The sequence below is a fragment of the Drosophila grimshawi genome, unplaced genomic scaffold (genome assembly GCF_018153295.1).
Source record: "Drosophila grimshawi isolate 15287-2541.00 unplaced genomic scaffold, ASM1815329v1 contig_311, whole genome shotgun sequence".
Classification (NCBI taxonomy): domain Eukaryota; kingdom Metazoa; phylum Arthropoda; class Insecta; order Diptera; family Drosophilidae; genus Drosophila; species Drosophila grimshawi.
Window position 1 is genome coordinate 5,124,601 of NW_025063098.1, and position 22,096 is coordinate 5,146,696.

Sequence of the window (22,096 nt, forward strand, 5' to 3'; positions counted from 1 at the left end):
ATCCTGATGACCACAACTAAGCAAAGACGTTGCCAGACCCTGGCTGTAAATTGACCGCAACACATTTCTAGGGTGATTCTGGGTAGTTACTTACCTATACGCAAGGTCAATAAGCCGCTTGGAATATATTACTATAAAATTTGTAAGCCGCTTGCCAAAAGAAATAACAAATATATATATTGTGGATGCAAGTCAACTTATGCTGTCCGCAGCAGCAGCTTCAGAAGCCCAAAAACTTTTTCTATCACATGATTTATATATGGTCAACATATATGTGTATGCCAGTGTGTGTGTGTGTGTCCATTGTGCATCTGGAACTAACGTCGCGTATACGCAACGTCGCGTTGACACGTCTTGTGGTCAGGCAAAAGATAATAACATCCCTTCAGCTGGGCAAGAACATGTGTGGCCCGGCCTAGTTTTTCCAGCAGGCGAGCACTCATAAGTCGACACTCACTTGCATTCAAAGTGGAGCCTGTGAGTGTCCCGAATGCTCAGACAGTTATCACAGTTTGTTCGCACACTTGTTCGAATACCGGCCAGCTGTTGTCCAGCCCCTTTGTCAGCCAGCTGACACCTTGCCCCTTGCTTTCATATATATATTTTTTTATTAACTTTTTGCCCATTTTGGTCACGTTTGATAAGCTGCATAGAAATAATTCATGCATGGACCAAACAGTTGTGCCTTGTGGCCAGCTGTTGCTGCTGCTGCTGCTGCTGCTCGATGATTTTTAAATATGATTTGAATGAGTTTATAAGTTTTCTTTATTTGTTTAAGCTTCAGCCTAGTGCCCGTTTCTTGCCACACCCCCCGCACATCATTCTCCCCTCAACTTGACTGCTTCGCCTTGCGGGGTTGATTCAATTCAGTTTGATTGATGTCTTTGCTCGCTGGCGTTTGTAGACAGTCATTAGCTGCGCATTTTCTCAACCGGCGTTGTCTGTGTTCTATGCCAGCTCAGCCACGCCCCCGGCCCCGGCCCCTGCCCCTGCCCCACCGTCGTTGTGAGTGCCGCTGACAGCTTACCAAATTGTCTGCTAAAATTTTAGCTCACATCTAGTGGAGAGACGCCTCTGAGGTCGCCTGAACGCATCATTAACATCCACATACGTCATAGGAATCTGTGGAAAAGCATTTCGAATTTAATTTAAACTCTTCTTTTTTTTTGCAAGCTAAATAAAATATAAAAGGAAAAAAATACAAATGTTTAAAGTATATAACAATCTAAATAATATCGATTGAATATGAGTATTAAAGAAAGAAATGTTGAAAATTTATTTAATTTAAATTAAAATAATAACTGAATATTCTTTGAAGGATATTTGCATCCTTATTGGTGTGCCCTTAAATGAAATATGTTGCGAAAATATTATTTTTTTTTATAGATTTGGAATTCGCTTCTGTAGCTGATTTAGTTATTTCTCTGATTGTTTGTTGTTTTCGAATGGACATCGTGGTACTTTCAACCCTAGAAGGATCGTTGAGTTCCTTTCAATAATCCATTGTACGGCAGTCATATGCAATTTTCGATTCAAAATAACAACAAAGTGTGGCAAGGTCTGATAAAATGTGAAAAAGCCATAAAAGCCATATGCATGGCTAGTGCAGACAGTGCTTTTTTTGTGAGCCAGCTTAAAGTGGTGTGATTTGAAGCCAAAAAATTACCAAAAACTGAATAAAAAATTTAATTGTTTAATGAGCTCAAGTCTCAATATGGCTGTTGCTGTCTCGCTCGCTCTCATTTCATATAAGCGGCGCCCTTTTTAATTTATATCTGTGTTTTTTTTTTGCTTTCTTAGTATCCATATAGTATTTTTGGCAACATGGCAGCCGACAGGCGGCAGAAGACAGTAGTAGCAGCTGCCACATTGCAGTGGCACGTGAGGCATTCCATTTAATTGTGATCATTTTGTGGCCAAACAAAAAAGACACGCAACTTAACTTATGTTAACAACCAACAAACAAACAGGCGACTGACAAGAGCCAAGTGTTTCATAGCCATGGCAGAAATGTGGGCTTAAAGCATTGACTAATGACGACTTGGTGATTGGGATTAGAATTGGGATTGGGATTGGGATTGGGATTGGGATTGGGGCGGCGCGTTAGAGCGCATAATTCGACTGGCCAATGGGTAGAGAAAGTGCTGTATCATTTTGAAGGTTTCGCTGAGCCTCTCCAAAAATATCTCAAGTCATTTGTTTCGTGGGATTTGCCAGCGCGTCTTTAATTTGCTTAATAAATATTTGCTTAGCTATCGAGTGTGTTGTTGCTGTTGCTGGCCAAGTTTCAAAGTTCTGGCCCTGGACAATTGTCAATTGCAGCGCTACTATTTTCACATTGTCAGTGGGTGGGGGGGCTGCTGGGGTGTGTTTTGGATTTTGGATGTGGGCTGCTCTTCAGTTTGGCTAGCTGGCCATAAATCATTTGTGTAACGCCAAACGATGACGACGAAAATGTCAGGCACAGGATGCGGCAAGGACAACGGGCCAGCTAGGCGCAACGCGTTGCAGCGTCTCCGTACTTGATGGACATTCAGGCCTGGCGGCTAAAGGACACTAACACACACTCCCTCACATACACACACACACACACACAGACACAGACACACAGCAGACACGCTGCTGCCTGCAAGGATAATGACGCGCAAATCGTGCCCCATCAGCAGTCGTCGCTGTCGCTGTCTCTGCTTTGTTTCATGTAGCTGTTGTTGTTGGCTTTGCTTTTAGTTGCCTCGATTATCCTTAATGCGACTCACTTTGTTAGAAACGTCAGTCGGCCTGCAAGCGCCATTATCATCATGTTGTGCCTGGCCAAGAACAACAACAACAACAAAAAAAACAAAAAAAAAATGATGAAAAAAAAGAAAAAGAAAAACAACATTGGCAAATGGAAAATGTGCAGACACGCCGGCAGCAGCCTCCCCATCCCCCCCTCCACCCACTTCCCGCACTCTCTGCTATTCCCAGTGTAATGTGTCCAGAAATGCACGAAAATAAAGATAAAACATGACAGGCAGTTCACATTCAGTCATTTATAATAAGCCAAATATGACCGCGACCGCATGTGGCTGAGACTTTACTTTATATCTATTGCTAGCTGCTCTCTCCTTCTATCTCTCTCTGTTTCTCTTTCTCTTTCTATATATACGTATCTCGTTTGCTTCTGGCTGATCTGGCCTGGCGTGGGATTGACTCCAGCTTCATTTCACAGTCCCTGACATGGCCTCGGTCTCAGTTGGACTTGCTTTCAAGTGCCAAATACAAGCTGGAGAAAGCATTGCGTAAAATGTTTGTAAGAAATAATCAAATATACGCTTTAAAAAAATATTATTAATCCAATACAATAGAAATATTAATAATAATTATGACTAAAATATTCTCTCAAATTGAGGGGGAAATAACGCAAATGTGCGAATTAAAAATGTATCAAATATTACTATTTAGCCACAAAGCTTACTTAGAAAACAATTCTTTCTTCGTTTCAATAATATTATTATAATAATTTATAATTATTTAGTTTTAAAGAAATGTACGAAGCTGTAAAATTAAGAAACTAAACATGAAAAGTATTGAGAACAAGATAGAAATTAAAATAATCAGAGATAATCTTAAGTTTCTTTCACAATTATTACAAATTAATTAATGTGCTCAGTTTCGGCAATCATTTAATTGAAAAATTTAATTCAAGACTCACATCTATTTTTTATCTACGCAAACTAATCAGATTGCACTGCTAATATTTAATACCAGTTATTCAAAAGTTTTAGGTGAAAAATAATATAATCAGACTTAAAAATTACCAGTAATACACTTACCCAAAAAACAGTCACGAGTTTTTGTGGCTGTGGCACTTGAGACACAAAAGAAGAAACAATTGAGCAAATATTTACAACGAGGGAGCCACATTTCGACAGCGAGCAGTTGATTCAGTCGATTAGATCATTTCACTCTTTAGTCATTTCATTTCTTTCTCAAGTCAGAGCACAGCCAACACTCGAGTTGACAATGCCAAAAATTCATCAAGCGAAAGTTCTGTTCCTGACCGCGTTGCTAAATGTTGGCAGCCAGGCGAGACCCGTGGAGGCAGGTGTGCTGGATGCCAATGGTTGCTATAGGCAGACGATCAGGGAACCCGTTGCAGGCAACCCCAAACTGATCACAGAAACGGTGCGTCTCATCTGTCCCAATGGACAGCCACAAGCTAATCCTCGGCTAATAGTGGTGCCTGCGCAAATGGTTCCAATTGCCACATCTAACGTTCCGGCTGCGCCCAATCACACACACGTAATCAGCACCACCAAGTCAAATGGAACTCACACACAAACCATTCTGTTGCATCCTGCTCCTGGTCCTGGCCCAGCTCCAGTTCCCGCAGCAGCTTTTCTTCCAGCTGCAGCTCCTGCTCCTGCGCCTGCTCCTGCCTCTGGTTCTGATCCGAAAACGGCCTTAGCTATAGTGTATCCTAATCAACAGCAATCACCACAGCCCGTAGCTCCACCACAGGTGATTCTCTTGTCCAAAACGGTAAAGAAACCGAAATCGTCTGCGCCTACTTTGGATGCTTCGCATTTCCTTTTAATTTTCGTGATTATTTACCTTTTAATTGATCAACTTTAATTGGCTGTGAATAAAATTTATAAATAAAATATAAATTTCTATACGAAATGGTTACAAATAAATTCAAGATTTTCCTTCACATATATCGTGCATTTTAAAGTTGGCGCGCAGTTGACAGTAATAACCTGGCACGCAGCTTACTTCAAGTTGGCTCTCAAGTTTGCGCGCAGCCAACTTCACGCGTAATATACATGAGGAGCATACAAAATTAACATTAAAATTTTTATTCATGAGACATAGATGGTTACGACTGATGTAAGCAGAAAGTTGCGCCATCTGCCAGCACATTTTAGAACTAATTACTTTTACTCAAAAGGCACTGTTGTATTTTGAGCTGTTTTGCGGTGTGGTCACACTAACCGGTTGCCGGCGTCATTTTATTGTTTTCGTTGTGAAATTCGCGCACAAAATTTAAGAATAAATAAATAGTTAAAAATGAGCACATGGGATCCCGAGCACGATGTGGAGTTAACCGACTCCGAGGATGAGATAGCAATGAAGCGCGACTTCCATGGACGCGAGGCGATACTTTTTGTTGTGGACGCCAATTTAAAGGTGCGCAAAATAAAAATGCAAAAATGAAAAATAAAAAAAATTCATTTTTGCAGACTGATCGTTTGATGGACGCTTTGAAATTAATACGCGGCGCTTTTATATCCGGCATGCTGGTCAATGGCAAGGATCTGATGGGTCTGATGTTCGCTAACACGGCGCACAGCCCGCCGCCGCAGGAGAAACAGTGCCTGGAAAATATTGTTGTTCCGGCAAATTGCGCCATTTTTCTGCCGATGCGCCAACTGACGAAAGCGATTGTGGAGCATTTCCTCGAGTTCATGGCCAGTGCCGAGGAGCTGTTTGCCAGCGAATACGGATTGGCGCAGCCAGATGGGCGTGGCAGCTACGCGTACATGATACGCCTGTGCATCGAGCTGCTGGAGAAGTGCGGCAAGAAACTGAACAATGCCAAGATTGTCTACATCACGGACGTGGAAGAGCCACATCCCCAGTCCAGTCGCGAGTTCCAAGCGGCCCTGCAAAAGGCTAGCGATCTGGAGGGCAAAGAGTTCGAGTTTCAAGTAATACCCATGATCGATGACTTTGACTACGAGCCCTTCTACAAGGAGTTCATAACTCTGTCCAGAGGTAGGAGATCACTTTCAGATTGGGTGTAGCATTTATATTATATATATATTTTTGTGGAATCTGTTCCCCTGGTTGGCGTTGAGTTGTAGCCAAAAAGGTTTTAAGATTTCGCACAGTAAACTGGGCAAATGTTCACTCGCATCCAACTCGAGTTGTTGTCGAATGTGCTTTTGGATTTGCCCACAACTTTAATCAAAGAAAGCCCAGTGAGAACGTTGCAGTCGGGCGTAACCGACTGCGAAATACTCTGATACCAATAAGTCAAACCATCTGATAACTGGTGCAAAAGGTTCTATTCTGGCCCAAGAGACTAGAAATGCCGATCTTTGAAGGAGGGTCCTAGTCATAAACCCTGCAAGTTTGGCTATAAAATGTACGGAAAAAAAATAAGATTTTCTGAATTTTGGACGAGTTTCCTGTCAATCTTTCTGCCAAGTTTCGTAACTGTAGATCCTAAATTGCAGGAGATATGGGCTTTCAACAATTATCGGGGCGGGAATAGGCGTGTTTGCAAATGTTGTTTCCATATTTTGAAGGTTATTATTAGCAACTTGCCTTTCAAATTTGGTGACCAACTTTAAATTTGTGGGAGATATGTGGATTTATCTAATAATTTCGGCATCAGAGTATAAAAATTCAAACAGGGATAAGCGCCAAGAATGTAAATATAAATTAGATAATAACTTAAGTAGCTGCAATGTTGAGCAAAGTGAAGCTTATAAATTCCACTAGCGACTAATCACAAATCCGACTTGCAGCCATTGATATAGATTCATTTCGTGTGCCGGATGCTCAGCTGCAGCGCGAAATACTTGAGGATCGCAAACTGAGGCAGGACTTTTTGCGTCGCTGTTTGGGCCACTTTAACCTGTCGCTGGGCCCGAACCTGGCCATATCCGTGCAGTTCTACAACTATTTCCAGCGTCGCGCCTACCCCAACAAGGTGCACATCCTGCGGCGCGACAACAGCGTTGTGCGCAAGAAGCGCATGATAATGGTGCGCAAACAGGACGAGGAGACGCAGGAGATAACGCACGAGTACCAGATCAAGACGACGGGCGGCTGGCACGAGTGTCGCGTGGGCGATCAGGTGCTGCGCGTGACCACAGAGCAGCTGAATCGTGTGCGCAATCTGCATCCGCCTGGCATGATGCTGCTGGGCTTCAAGCATCGCTCCGCGCTGCCCGACATCCACTACAGCAAACCGTGCAGCTTTATGTATCCGGATGACCAGAACATCGTTGGCTCCAAGCGACTGTTTCGTGCGCTGTGGCAGCGGTGTCTGGAGCGCCAGAAGATCGCCATTTGCTTGTTCATGTGCAAGCGCAAGTCTGTGCCACGCTATGTGGCACTGTTGCCCGTGGAGGCCGCCCAACCGGATGACACAAACTATCGCTCGCTGCTCTCGGGAGATGGCTTTAAGATTGTCTACTTGCCGGAAGCGAAACACATACGCAACATCGATATGTGCGAGTGGAACAGCATTAAGAACACCTCATCGGACGAGGGCGTCGAACTGTTCCAGAAGGTCATCAAGCGACTGAGCGTTGACTATCAGCCCAATTTCATCAATGATCCCAATCTGGAGGTGCTGCAATCCAATCTGCTCGCTCTGGCCTTGAACATTAAAACGGAGCAGGATGGCATCAGTCAGCTGCCCGATCCTGCTGTGCAGGACAAGCGTATTGAGAAATTTCTGCCGCTCTACGACAAAATCTTTGGACCCGAAGTTGAGCCGGCCAAGAAGCGTGCCGCCAAGTCGAGTGCAAGTGATGAAAGCGCCGCTAAAATGCCCAAAATCGATGAGGAGCAACTTAAGAGCCTTGACATTGTCAAGCAGCTGATCGAGGATAAGCGTCTGAGCAGCTGCACTTCCGAGCAGCTGCGTTTTATCCTTGATCAACATTTTGACGTTCGTCCTGCAAAATCTACAACCAAAGCTGTGCTCATAGAACGCATTGAAAACTTGAGCGTTTAAGTTGAGAAATTTTTACAGCATTTGTTGGCTGTTGTATTTAAGTGAAGTCTATGAAATAGTATTAAGCATTGTTACATTGGATCAGACTAGGAAATTAAGTCAAAAGTAATCAACTGAAACTGTTGTCAAAACTATGAATTGAAATTAATGAAAAGGTTATAAACTAAAAGTTATCGACTAAAAGATACGAAATACCCGTCACTAAAATATATATTTATCATAATAAAATTAATTTAATCACATTTCGTTTTTTAGTCTTTCAATTTTAAATTAATTAATTGTTTCACTTTTATTATGAGCTGGCTAAATCGACCATCTGTTCAAGGATTTTTAGATTTTGGAACAGTTCGCAGAGATTCATCAGTTCTTGTCTCCTCCATCTTACTGGTAACCTTTGACCAGATTGTAGGTGGATGAAATGCGCTTTCTTAGCTGGATCGTTTGTGTTCTCGCAGCTGCGTCTGAAATGGCTTGATGCGTCAGTTAGCGTAAATTGCATAATTTGACTCTTAACCCGATTTGGCTCTGAATCCTTAGAAAATGAAAGAGCGTAACTTTTCGGTCACTTTTGTGCCACAAAACTTTGCACTCGCCTCTTAGCCAATGCGTGAATCAAACGCCAAAAGGTGAAATGTTAGCGGCAGTTGTTGTTGTTGTGTTCCTCGAGTGCAAAATGAGTTAAAAAATTATTAAAAGTGCGCTAAAAGTGTGGCAGGTACTAGTGGCAAGCAGAGCAGACGAGACGAGAGCAGTGGAGAGGAGTGGCAGGGGTGTGTGGACGGTCACACGCATACTGGCAACAGTACGCCGTGAAAAGGAAAAAGTTAGGGAACGGAAGTTGCCGTTGCTGCAACTATGGCTTTGACCATCTTCAAGATGGCCAGCATGAATGTAGCCAGCACTCGCTTACCTTTTACTTTCTTGGCACTTTATTTTAATTTCTGTGACGCCACTGCTCGTTGCAAAGTTTCTTTCTTCTTTCGCCATTTCTTGTAGCTACTACTACTTTTGTACGCTGCTCACAGTTACTTGTGGTTTGCTAAAAATTACTTTGGCTTAAGGCCTTTTGTACCCCTTACAAATGAACAGCAAAGGGTATAATATGAACAGAGTTATCAGCGATCCATCGCAGCAAAACAATTAGATTATAATTATACTTGCAACGACTTTACAGGCACACTACAGAGTATAATGGCAATGCATACTATTGTGGTATATTCCATGCTTGGAGATATAATCCAGACAAGCTCAAGCTTTTCTCAGGCCACTTGGCGAATTTCATCAGAAGTTATGGAAGAGCGAAATGAAAGTAGGTAAAGAGTAAACATCTTCATTAAATGGATGAAACATAAAATCACCCTTAAGCCAGAAATCCATGAATTTTCATCTACAACTCGATCCTATGATCGACGTGCCCAAGTACATTTAAAAGGAGAGCGACCTTTCCTGGAGTTCGCAAGAGTGAAACAAATTTTTAGTTCTCCATCCTTTTGCAAAAAGTCCTTTTTGAACTTAAGAGCTTGTTGAACTTAATATAAAATGTAATTTTTGTGTAATTTTGCAACTTTGTAGCTTTATTGTGGTCCAGTTATTTAGGCTGTGGAGAGCGAATCCTTTGAGTCACTATCAGCCTGCTGATATAGCTTAACATCCTCCAAATCCGGATGCATTTCAAGATATTTATACAGTTTCTTCTGCTGTTTATCCAGCTGACTTGAGCACTCAGTCAGCAGCAGTTGATATTCGCGAATTAGATTCATGTGCTCCAGTTTCTTATGGTTCGCTTCAGATCGATTAATGGATGCCTTGAGGCGGTCCTGTTCCACATCAATCTGATGCATGTGAAACTGCTGGCGATTCAGCAAGAAGAGCACAGTGTTGGTCAACTTCTTCAAGTAGCGAATGCGTGGATCACTCATGTCGTAAAATAGAAAATAAAAATAAATTATTTACAATTTTTATTTCGTATTTAATTTTGTTCCGTTTGGAATTCACGAGATTTCTGAGCTTACCCTATACATATATGTGACATAAAATGTAAGTGCAACTTGAAGTTTGCTTAAATTGGCATAACAACTTTAAGAAAAAATAAATGTAATAAGGAATATATATGTATTTCAGTGAATGCTAGAAAACTGAAACAAACTTTTATCAAATTGCCATTGCGTCCAAAGAGTTATAGTGAAAATAAAGTTGAACCATAATCAAGGTAACAAACAGCTAAATGACATTTCCACAAAAGCATGACGATAAAGCCAGAAACGCTTATGTCAGACATAGAAATGGAATAGCATTGAGCTGAAGATGAAATCGCAACAAACCAAGTTTCAATTCGGAACAGACTTTTGCAGAGCACAAAACTTTGATTGTATAGCTGCAGAGAAAGTTGAATCATTTGCGAGTTTTCTTAATCAAATTCATGGATCTATATAAAACGAATGATTCCAAATATTATTATGTACATGTTTCTAATTTTCTGGACAGCGATAAGATGTCGTGCATAGATTAAAAAATCAATTAACTTCTTGAATCAATTCGTAGTTTTAATCCATCCTATCCTATCTCCCTCTTTATTACCGCCCTAACTGCAATTAATGTTTCAATTACAACAAATACAAACAGGTATTTACAAATATACAAAACACAAATACAAACAATTATTTACATACATATTCTAATTGAGTGTATGATTTTATAAACACGTTTTGAGTAAAAGAAGACCCATTCGCTAATTACCTTAACGACAGGTTGTTCTGTGAATGTGGGACAATTAATGGTGTTGGCCACCTTGCCACAATAATTCGTAAAGCACGCAAACTTAAAGCTACTAATTTTTAATAAATCGAACGCATAAGCATACAAAATAGAACACATTAACATATATATATATATATATATATATATATATATATATTTATATTCCTTTGTGTGTTTCAATTCATTTCAGTTTTGGTTGGAGTAGAAATATAAACTTACATAACTAAATAAATGTGAAATCTTGCAAAGAGACTTACAGACTCACTTAATTATGAACTTATTTAAATGGCATCTAAGAGATGTAAATGGATATGTATCTAATCCTAGCAATTTTGTAAAGTGTAAGTAATTTATTAGCTTGTTAGCAAAATATATTTTTGATTAGGCTCTTAAATGGTTTCTTATGCTTTAAGCTATGATTAACGGGCTGAGCAGCCATTGGCGTATTATTTTGGTAATTGTTAGTCATAGCCAAATAGACTTGGCCATTAATCATCATACTATTTATCTTTCGATTTTGGTTTAGCATTAATTTTCATGAATATTACAACATAGTCGCAGGCCAGAGGGACGGTGTTGCCTTAGATAATAATTCTGTGTCAATTAATTGCAATTACCCTGCAGCCAGCCAACAGTTATGCAACTTCGTTTAAATTGACAAAGACATTCACAGCAGAGGTAATATAACAAGCAACTGCCTGCGGTTAGCATACAATAGTGTTTTCGTATTTCTGTTAGTGTGCGTGTGTGTGTGTGTGTGTGTGTGCGTGTGTGTGTGTGTGTGTGTGTGCGCGTGTGTGTGTGTGTGTTTCTGAAGGTAACTGCATTTGTGGTGAGTAAATGAGTGCATGCTTCCGGAGATGCAACAAAAGACTGAACTATTTATCAAAAGCCTATTGTAAAAGACCACAATTGCAGGTGCAGTAAAGTCAAACTGAGCTCAGAAAACGTAGAAAATTTCAATTTAATCAACTTGCTTGAGGCCCGTGGCGTATGCGTAACAAATTGTACCAGGCCATAAATGGGATAACACCTCAAAACCCAAACAATGTTCAACTCAACTGAACCTAGTGTCTACTATACTAACAAATAAAACTGAAAACAAAAGATTTGTCCAGAGTGCGTATCTGTGTGTGTGTGTGTGTGGTGTGTGTGTGTGTGTGTGTGTGTGTGCTTGAGTGCTAGTAAATTGGTGAGTAAATGCCAAACAAGCCAATAAGGAGCCTACTTTAAGTACAGAATTTGGCAATTGGCTTTAATTGGGTATTGTCTTTAAGTTTGCTTGTGGAGATTAATTTATTTATTTACTTTGTTTCATTTATTAATGCGTATTTACTTTTCTGTTGATTAACACTATTTGCCAAAGATTAATCTATTTAAATCAAAATATACTTAGTTAAGTTAAGCTGCTGTTCGATTGCGGATACTTTTGAAAGTTCAGTTCAGTTTTCAGCTGGAATACAAATGGAGAGCGTGGACTGCCTATGGATACTTCAGATTGAATTGTATTAAGCTTACAGCTTGAAAATTTTGATTAATTAGGAATGCATAATTTAAATGATGCACATATTTCAGATGCCAGATTGAGGGCATTTAGCAATTTTGTATCAGGAGGTATTCGTAGTTATTCATTTATAGCTATAAAAATGTATTGAAATAATAAATAATAATAAAAAAAATAATTATATTAATATTAATTTTAGTCTAGACTTTGAGTTTAATAAGCTGAGAATGTGCAGGTACAACTTTAATTAAGTTGCACACCACACTCAGCAGGCATCTCGCCAGCTGCTGCAGCTGAATCATCTGCATTAACGTTTCTCTCAATTTATGTGGTTCGAGTGAAAAGCAGGCTGCAAGCAGCCGCCTCCCAATTTGCTGCTGTCAACGCAACGCCGCCTGCCTAGCAACTGTAAATGAGTGAGACATGTGTGTGAATCAGCGTGTGAATCTGCGTGTGTGTGTGTGTGTGCCTGTTTGTGCCTGTTTGTGGTATATGCTAAGAAGAAGAAGAATACATGGATAGCATAAGAAAAAAGCGCAGTAAAGCGTTAAGCCGTCGGCGGTGAGCAACAGCTGCTGACGACACCTTGCAAGAGTTGCCGTTGTAAAGTGTTAGACAGAGAGAGAGCGAGAGATGCAGACAGAGATAGGGATAGTGACAGCGGGGAAAAGTCGCAAAACTGACGTTGCTAATGCCGCAATATACGAGTGCATGGCTCCGTTTGTGTGTGTGTGTGTGTGTGTGTCAGTTGGTGTGCTTGCGCTAGTGTGATGTGCTGTTTTGCATACCCGCACACACGCACACACACACACTCATGCATTGTGGTTAAGCAATTTGCGCCAAGCGAAATGAAAGTGCTAAACGCATTGGTCGTCACATGTATCTGCCAGCCAGCCACCCCAAAGGACCACACCGAATCTGAAGTCCAAGCAAATCACAGAAATGCGTTTGAAATAAGAAGCGACTGTAATTTAAATAAAGAAAATTTACATATTTTTCCCTAAAATTTCATGGAATTGTAGCTGTTATTAAAATTCTTTTGCCATCCATTTAACCATGGACTTTTGACGAAATGTCTTATATATAAAATAATATTTAACTGTAAGATACTAATGCAAGTAATGGTAACTTTTGCATGACATCCAGTCCGATTGGGTCCTATCGGCTTGTGTGCAGCAGGTGAGATATGGCAAAGCTGTCATATAACTGCATGTCCCTCAGTATCTGTGTGGTTCTGTGTGTATGTGTGTGTGTGAGTGTGTGTGTTGGGGTGTGTTGAGGTGTGTGGGTGTCTGTTTTGCTTTCGGTGGTTTTTTTACTTACCTGTTTTGCGGCTTGCGCTAAATTTCATAATTTTTTGCCAGCGACTGCTGTTGTCCTGGGCTTGTGCGCCTGATTCTGTTCCCGTATGTTTACCAGTCACATGTCACTCATTCATATCGCGCCATAAACAAGACCAGCGGCAGTGCAGTGTCCAACCAGCCCATGCTGACTCTGGCCCTGGCTTATCCTGCTGCTCCTGTGACTGCTCCTTGCTGCACCCACTGCTTTTCGACGATGTTGGCATGGTGCATCGTTTGTTACTTCGTTCGCCTTATTTCGATTTATTTTACTTTGCATTGCGATTTCTCCTTCCATCTTTTTTTTGGCTTTTTTTTTTGCGCTTCAGCTGAAAATATTTTCTCATGCGTAAAAACGGCGCAGACACAGAAGTTAACGCACTGAAATTTCAGCGGAGCAACGGACTGGGTGCGGTGGCAGGACAAGGTAACGGGACTTAGGTTGTCGACATTTTATGCGATTTTGTCTGGATGCACAAAGGGCAGGGACACGGTGAAGCGTTTTGAATGGGGATGCTCTGTCAGGTTTGTTTAGCGAGCAGGTGTATCGATTTGTTATCTGAGTGAACTTGATGAGTAATAATTCCAATGTTGTTGCAGTAACTCATTTGTAATGAATTAAATCTATTTGGGTTATGAATTGCTAGAAAAAAGAATGAATTGCAAATCAATATTGGTTTAATTTAAAACTACATAAATGCAAGTTAATCGCGTGAAATGGATAGTCATAAAGTATACTAATAAATTAGAGAGAGTGAATTATTTATTAAGTTATTTATTAATCAATGATCTACAATTAATTCTAAAGCTAATATTCTGTACAGTTTCCGAATCCGATTCCATTTAAAGTTTCGGGACAGAGATCAAAGTTATACTTTTAAGAAATAATACACGAAAAATAAAACGCATTTTATCTATAATATTAAATAATCGAGCTCAATATTTGCACGTATTTGATTTAGAGAAACTTAACAGTATTTTTTGCAGTTGCGAATATTACCTTAATCTTGACTGAAATATTTTAATGCTAAATATATAACAACGAACCTAACTGAGAGTTAAGCTACTTTCAGATATTTTTACCATTTTTGTTCTGCATCAAATAACAAGTGAAGTCAGGCGTTTGTTATGCTAAAGCTATCCTTCACAGTAAATGATCGGTAATATAAACAAAAAAATTAAAATAAAAGCATTCGATTAAATATGCAACGTGAATTAGCCTATAAAAGTAAAGCCAAAAACAAAACAGAAAATCAACAGCCAATTGCCAGCACAATATCAATGGGTAAAATATACAACAGCAACAACAGCGACGATGGCAAATACAATCGAAACTTTGCCACGCTTGGAATATTTAAGCGGAGCTGGGTAAAGAAAAAAAAGTTGCATCGGACTGATATAAACAATTATTAAAAGCAGCCCTCAGTCGAGGGGTGAAAAATATACATAACAATGGCGCAGCGGCTGCTGATTGTGGCCAGCCGCCAACAAACCCCCCTCCGCCCCCTGGCCGACACACGAATCCCCCCTTGGGCAAATAATTAAGCCTGCCATTCATTAACCAAACTTGGACCGGGGCGTTACAACAACACAGCACAGAGCAAAGTTGGGTCCACTTTTGCTGCATTGTGTAATGCAAAAACAAAAGTTTTTTCTGAAGGTGTGTGTATGAGGCAGTGTAGAAAAATCAGCAAATCAGCCAGAGCGGAACAATCGACAGTTCAGGCCATGCAAATGCTTACAGTTAACGTTAAATATTGCATAGTTTCTGGCTCAGACTGCCCATTGACAAGGCCGAATTAGTTTTTGCCCGTAGCCCGTTTGGTAGTTATGGCCAACCCTAATGCAAATTGCAAGCTGGCGCTAAACTTTGCCAATAGACTGACTCAGTTGCTAAATATAACAATAAAATGCTGTATGGATGTGAGTGTGCGAGTATATTCTTAACAAATGAGTGATTCTGTATGTGTATGTGTATTTTTGTGGTTCCACGGCACATTCACATTTTGATTGAATTTTCGATGGACTGATTAGAGATCGTGTGGAACGAGGGAGGCGAATAAGTTTCCACATGCACATATAAATCGAGAGTTTATATGTATTGCTTATATTCTTAAACTTGAAAGACGCGTTACTTAAATGAAGGCATTTGTTGGAAATAACTGTATTTGCCTATGTACACCGCAGCTTGTCTTGCATTCCCGTTTTGTAGTCTTAATCTGCTGTTGCCTGCGAGCAACGGTAATTGTAAGTTCCTTATGATCAAGACCTTCTTCGATGCTATGTTTAAGCTACTTTCATGAAGTAAGAGTCAGTCGCTTTTGGTCGCTTGAATCGCGTGGTATAAGTCGCATGAAGCGGGCATATATTCTGTATTAAATACAAAGCTCTGAATAAATATAAACCCCAAGTTATAATAGAATTAAAAGATTAATTAAAACTATATTCACATCTACCACTATGTGCATCAATTGGATATGATTATTAGTTAGGCATATCACAGTTATATGTAGATTGGTTATGATAATAGATTAATGTTACTTTCGATCTTCACAATTTTCATATTATTGTTTAAATTTATATGTTACATAAAATGCTATCCAAAGCAGTATTTGCTTTAAGATTTTCATTTTCATCTTTCTTTCCTTCCAGACAAATAACAGCTACTGCTCAATTTTGCCACACATTTGTAGTCTGCCCCGTACGCCAGTCAACAACAAATGTTGTGAGAGCAAAGCAAAAAAGGAATTCAGTAATAGAGTGAAATAAAAGAGGGGAACACTGAAAATAAATGCAACACTTGTCGGTACTTTAAGTAGCCCATGGAGAGTTGACCAGCAGAAGTTTTGAAATTTTCAAAAGCACTCCGGCCAGAGCGTTGAATATGCAATTGAAGTATCTCACAAAAAAAAAAAAAACAAGAAGGAAAAAAGCATCACAATACTTAGGCTGGCTGTCTAGTGGCTATAGAAATGTGGATGCATTGTCCGAGGCGGTCAACAGTTTATCAGGAGTAAAAGGTTTATGTAACGGGCTGCAACTTGACACTTTATTCGCCTCCCAAATGAGCAACAAATAAGGCGGGCTGCGTCGTGTAGGTTACTGCAGAGATAGCTAGCGAATACGCTGCTGTTATTAATGCCACGTTATCAGCAGCGTGTCTTCAACTGCTGCCCATTATGCCCCATCTTCCATTGCTTATAAATTTCAATGTCCTTCATGGAACAGCAGAAGCAGCAGCAGCAGTAGCAGCAGCATAAGCAGCAGCAGTAGCAACAGAAACAACAACAGCAATAAAAGCAACAGTAGCTGGGAATTGTGACTGCATAAAAAGCCGAAAAATTAGCATAATTTCAGGCAGCACTTGCAACACTTGCGGCCACAGATAAGGCGCAAAATGAACGCGACTCGTATGTGCGCTCTGCTTTCTGTTTGTGTGCGTTGTGTATGCATTGGCTGCATGTTGTTTAACTTGCATCATATGTGTGTGGCACATTTTTTGCGCTTGGCCATGAAGTTGTTTCGGTTGCCGGCGCCATGTGGCACAGATACTAACAGCAGCACATTCGCAAGGCAAATGATTTGCATAAATGCACAACAGCGACACATTTCGTGGCTTCAAGATTCTGGACAATGCCTCCATTGGGGAAGCAAACTGCGGCAGAGTGAAATGTGGCTGGTAGAGTGCAACATATTCAACGATGGAAAAGAGAGAGAGAGAGAAATATAGGAAGTGTGAGAGAGAAGCGATGTTGGCAACCTCTCAATAATATTTATTATAAATTACGCAATATAAATTACGAGTGGCCAATTCTTTGTCAAAAAATTTTGATAAATATGTGGAACATTTGCTTTTCCATAGCTGACAAATGACTTAGCAACCTTTAGCTACGTATTCAGCAAATTATTCGAAAACGTTTTAATGAATTTAGATCGAATATTTTGGTACTGTTTATTTTCGAACATCTAAATTGCCATGTCCCCGCTTGTGGAAGTGAACGTTGGCCATTCACTTCGTGTTCCTATTCGCACCGAGTCTATAGCCAGTGCATATATGGCCAATTTGCTTCTGACCACATCGCCTCGAATCGTACATAATCTGCTGCCACCTGTGCTCGCACCAGGCACGCAAAGGGAGTTCAGTCAGGTCGGCGATGGTGCGCATTTGAGTCAACAAGAGATGTCCCTGCTGCCTCTCGTTGAATGTGTCCGGCCACGCCCACACACGCTTGTGCGCAAGGTGACAGTGGTTGGCAGCCATGTGCTGCGCTTCGTAAGTTGCCACAGCAGCCTGGCCGCGAGGCGCCACCAAATGCGCGGTCGTTTGCCTCAGTTAAATGCTTATAATTACGATCGAGTGGATGATGTTGACTTATTGGCGACTGATAATGAGCCAACTATGCGCACCTCAGGATTGTGGCGGATTCACCCAGAGCCATTCCAGCCGGATTCTCTAACTTTACCTTCTGCAGATGAGGAAAACTCCACTCTGAGTATTTTCAAATGGAAATTCTATGTTGGCATGTTGTGCATCATAGCGGTGCAGGCGCTGTTGAAACTGGCTTACCATGAGATGTTTGGCATGAGTTGAGGGCGTCTTTACTCAAATTATTGTATAAATTGCCATGCCTTAACTTAAATGAATGAAAAAAATATTAAATGAAGCATTTCAAAGCAAATGTTGAACATTCTTTTAAATAAGATACTGTTGTTTCACGAACTGCAGTGTAATAATAATTAAATACAAGTATACGGAAATGGTGATCCCAAGAGCAAAAATTATAACACGAAGACGATGTTAGTGCACCGAACAGAGACTGTTGCTGAAATGCTTCGGCAGGCTTATTAAAACTTTTAAATTAACTTAAAGCTATCTACAATTATTCTTATCATAACTAGGCCATTAGCTAGGTACATAATTATTGCTGCAAATGCGTCTATTATTATCATATTATCCTATCAGTTCGGAGTACTCTTATCGCGGAAGGTTTTATTACGGACACGATGAGTGCCGTGTACGTGTCTGTTCACCTTTTAACGAGTCCATCTAGTTTATCTTACCATTATAGGATTGAACAACTATTTTATTTATTTTAAAATATTTATTATTAATATTAGAAGTGAGAGAAAAATGGTTAATTATGCACATATATATTAACTTGTAAGTGAAATTCTAGCTGAGTAACGCATTCTTGGCATTGCTTGGCTTATGATATCAATTTGCTGCCTGCTCGCTTTCATCCAATTAAAATTGTATGAGCATATGTGAATATTCATATATCTTATTCATATCGATGTACTGTGCGATTTTAAAATGCTTTGACTTGACTGCCAGGAGAGTCAAGGGAACAACTGGAGCCGGTGGAAGGCGAAACAAGTTCAGTTAACATGAGAGGGAAACAATTCATTTGCCTGCCACTCAGATTCTCAGCTGCTTATTCCCAAAGCTGCGTCATCATGTTTATGTGTGTGCATGTGTGTGTGAGTAAATGTATGGAGGAGCCAATGATGTTGCCATCGTGCACACAGTTGCTCATAATTCAAAGTGGCAACACTTTTGCTGGCACAGAAAACTTAGCTCGACAGACGCCAGCCGCGCTGGAGAAAATGAATGATGAAAATCATCTCCCCAGGTATTTGGCCCCGGCAATCTAATACGTGATATACAAAAAAAGACACCGCAGCGATTTGAAATGAATTGAAATGCCAGTAGGTGGTGAGAGGGGCCCGGTGCAGGGTGCACTGTTAGCTGGCTAGCTGCCTTTTTGTGTGCTGCAGCAGCACTTGCAGCAGTCATTAATAATTGCATGGGTCACACGGGGCGTATGAGTAGCTTGGCGAGCAATTTACTTTGATCAACTCGACTGCTGACATCAACACAAACGGGCCACGCCCACTGCTTACATGCAATACATAAGGGCAGCACTTTTGGCACATGACACTAATTAAAATCGCTCGTCAGCTAATTTCAATGCCACAGCTTTTGTGACTGCTTTCATTTCTCAGTTGTCACAATTATCGCATCAGGTTGTGCGTAAATTCAACCCAGCTGTGCTACACTCTCAGGAATGGTGTTCCGTAGTAACTATTATTCTGACCCTTGTACGCATTCTTTTTGTTTGTCATTTGTCATTAGCCCGTCGTGCTCTTAAACAAGGATTCAAGTACATACAACAGCAGTAAGTACTTCTAAGAGAGGTTAAGGAGGCGCCAGGTACAAAACTCGTATTTGAGGCATGCACAACAGAGATCAAGCACCAGCTTCATTTGCCCGATCTCCTAATTAGCTTCATTGCAGCTGCAGCTATGCGTGTTTCGCATTTTTCTTTGTCAAGAACCCTAAACAACTTTGTTCCCTAATGGGACAATGTGGCTATATGCTGAAAAAGAGAAATAATAAACGTACAGAAAATGGCAATTCAGCCCATCAGAAATCTACTTGACAGCTTCGATACGGGCGGTTCAGTTTTTAAATGCAGATCTACTGCATACCGGTAATATTTATTGCTCAGAAAGTATCTGAATTAAAAAAAAAACATTAGATAAACGTGAACATTTATTTGAACTTACAAATAAGTTCATATTATTGATTATAAATTTATATATTCATGTTAAGCAGTACCAGAACAGGGTCTATTTTTAGGTTGTCAAATTAGGTATTATCAGAGTCCTTGCATCTGCTGTACATTGGTCCAGGTCCAAGCATCTTTAGATACTAAGCTTAGCAACAGCCTCCGCAACCCCCGTATCCACCGCAACACCCACTTCCACAGCAGCTTCCGCAGCAAGGTCCACTCAACGATCCACAGGGCCAACCACAACCCAGAATCATATTGTGAAGATGTTCTTAAAATCAACACAGATTAACAAATTATTTTAGTTTTCTGTATGTATATACTTTTTTACCTTTTTGGACCGGACCAATAAACATTTTGAATATTTTGCTTTGGCGAAAATTTAGATGATACACCTTAGGGCTATGGCGTTAGACTAAAGTTATAAAATACGGAACGAGCTCTGCTCGGATATAAACAGAATTTATTTTCAAAACTACTTTGATTAATACTCTTGTCAGTTTACATATATATACATTTGTGGAATTTCATATAGGAGCCAAAAAAAAACAAGAAGTGGTCAAATCTATCTATCAGTAAATATATGAGGAACAGGCCTAATTTTTTTTATTTTTACTCCTATCAAAGATAGATAAGAAGCATATATTGAAGTTGTGTTGATCATGATTTCTTATTTAAATAAAAATGTCTCAGTGCGTAAATACTAGTTTAAATTAAGCCGATTTTAAAAACCAGATTTTCTCTTATAAAAAAGTTTGTAGATTTATAGGTTAATAATTATATCGGTCCTGAATATTGAGAATATAATGCACTAGAGATTTTATAAAACGAAGACCTTTTAATAAATAACTTCAAACTATTTATTATAAATGTATATATTCAACGTCCACGTAAGCCTCTTAAGTTAGATGCGAAGCTTTGCAACAGCCTCAGTAACCATCGCAACACCCAATTCCACAGCAGCTTCCGCAGCAGCAATCCACAGGGCCAACCACAAGAATAATTGTGTGTAGATGTGCTTAGGAAAAACACAAAAATATATTTTTAAAAAAAATTAATAATATAAAAAAAATTAATATTTACTACCTTTTTGAAAATGGCCAATGAACCTTTTGAAGATTATATGTTGAAGAAAATTTAGGTGTTGTTCCTTAGAATTATAGCGTAAGAAACAAGAGACAGCCCAAAGCTACTGTTGAGTTATATCCTTGTTTATTTTCATTTATAAATATTCAATTTTAAATTGATTGTTTCTCGGTGTATTTTGTGTATCGGTGCTCAAATTCTATCTGTGAAATAAATATGTATAAATATGCATGCAAATGGTACACATTTTTGTATACGCATAATCGAAAATCGATTTTGTTTTCGTTTACAATATGCAAATTAGTCATAGTTTAAATATCAATATTTGGAAAATACTTACATATGTAAAAGCTGAGCAGATATGGAACATGTCCATTTGTATATTCAATAAAAATGCTAGATTTTAATTAGGAATATTAAAACTACTTTCATTATTGTTCATCGTCAGCTTCATAGCCTATATCCATTCTAATTAGATTACTTGAATGAGTAAATTCCGGAATTTCTTCCAACTCCGTAGCACACTTTCTACGTTTGGCTGATATCTCGATGCATACGCTTATGCTTCTCTTACGATTCTTCTTAGCCCGACTGACAGATACGGTGCTTTGGCGATGCACTGACGTCAGCTCTGGTGCTGATTGTGGCGAACTCTGAGTGCTCCAGTTGTCGGTATATGCCAGGGAGCTTGATAATGCTGACTGACGAGGCTCATTCAGCATTAAATTCGATATTTGATTCAAGCATTCGTTAACATTTGCGTTCATTTTCAAAACATAAATTGCAATTATCGTCAGGCAAGCAAAAAAAATGCAAAATTTGAGATTGGAAAGTGCTGAATATTTTTGAAATATCAAATAATTCGCATGTCAGAGCTACAGCTCTTGACGTTTATGTGTAGCGATGTATTTATTTGTCGAGCTGTACGAGTATATCGTGTAATCGAATATATAAAGATGAATGAAAGTGTACACTTCTTCATGCTAGAGTAGCTTTAAAGCTTCAAATGTTGAAAAGCATAAAATACACATTTGTAAATGCTAAATTTAACTTTAAGCGCTAGTCTGACTGAAATCTTATTCTTAACCTCTGCACT

The 22,096-nt window shown here is 39.7% G+C and overlaps 2 protein-coding genes and 1 long non-coding RNA gene across 3 annotated transcripts; 2 read left to right on the forward strand and 1 right to left on the reverse strand.

Annotated features, from left to right (window-relative positions):
* Window positions 1-4,005: 4,005 nt before the first annotated feature.
* LOC6564036 (cyclin-dependent kinase inhibitor 1C) lies at window positions 4,006-4,617 on the forward strand. Its single transcript, XM_043215151.1, has one exon. The coding sequence runs from the start codon at window positions 4,006-4,008 to the stop codon at window positions 4,615-4,617; it is 612 nt and encodes a 203-aa protein (XP_043071086.1).
* Window positions 4,618-4,958: 341 nt separating this feature from the next.
* On the forward strand, window positions 4,959-7,980 carry LOC6564035 (ATP-dependent DNA helicase 2 subunit 1). The gene is made up of 3 exons (XM_001990282.2): window positions 4,959-5,172; window positions 5,226-5,760; window positions 6,519-7,980. The coding sequence occupies exons 1-3, from the start codon at window positions 5,053-5,055 to the stop codon at window positions 7,736-7,738; spliced, it is 1,875 nt and encodes a 624-aa protein (XP_001990318.1). The 5' UTR covers window positions 4,959-5,052; the 3' UTR covers window positions 7,739-7,980.
* Window positions 7,981-19,877: 11,897 nt separating this feature from the next.
* Window positions 19,878-20,330, reverse strand: LOC116805442. The gene is made up of 2 exons (XR_004365185.2): window positions 20,246-20,330; window positions 19,878-20,185 (listed from the first exon to the last, which is right to left on the reverse strand). It is a non-coding gene; the product is annotated as an uncharacterized LOC116805442 (long non-coding RNA).
* Between the last annotated feature and the right edge of the window lie 1,766 nt (window positions 20,331-22,096).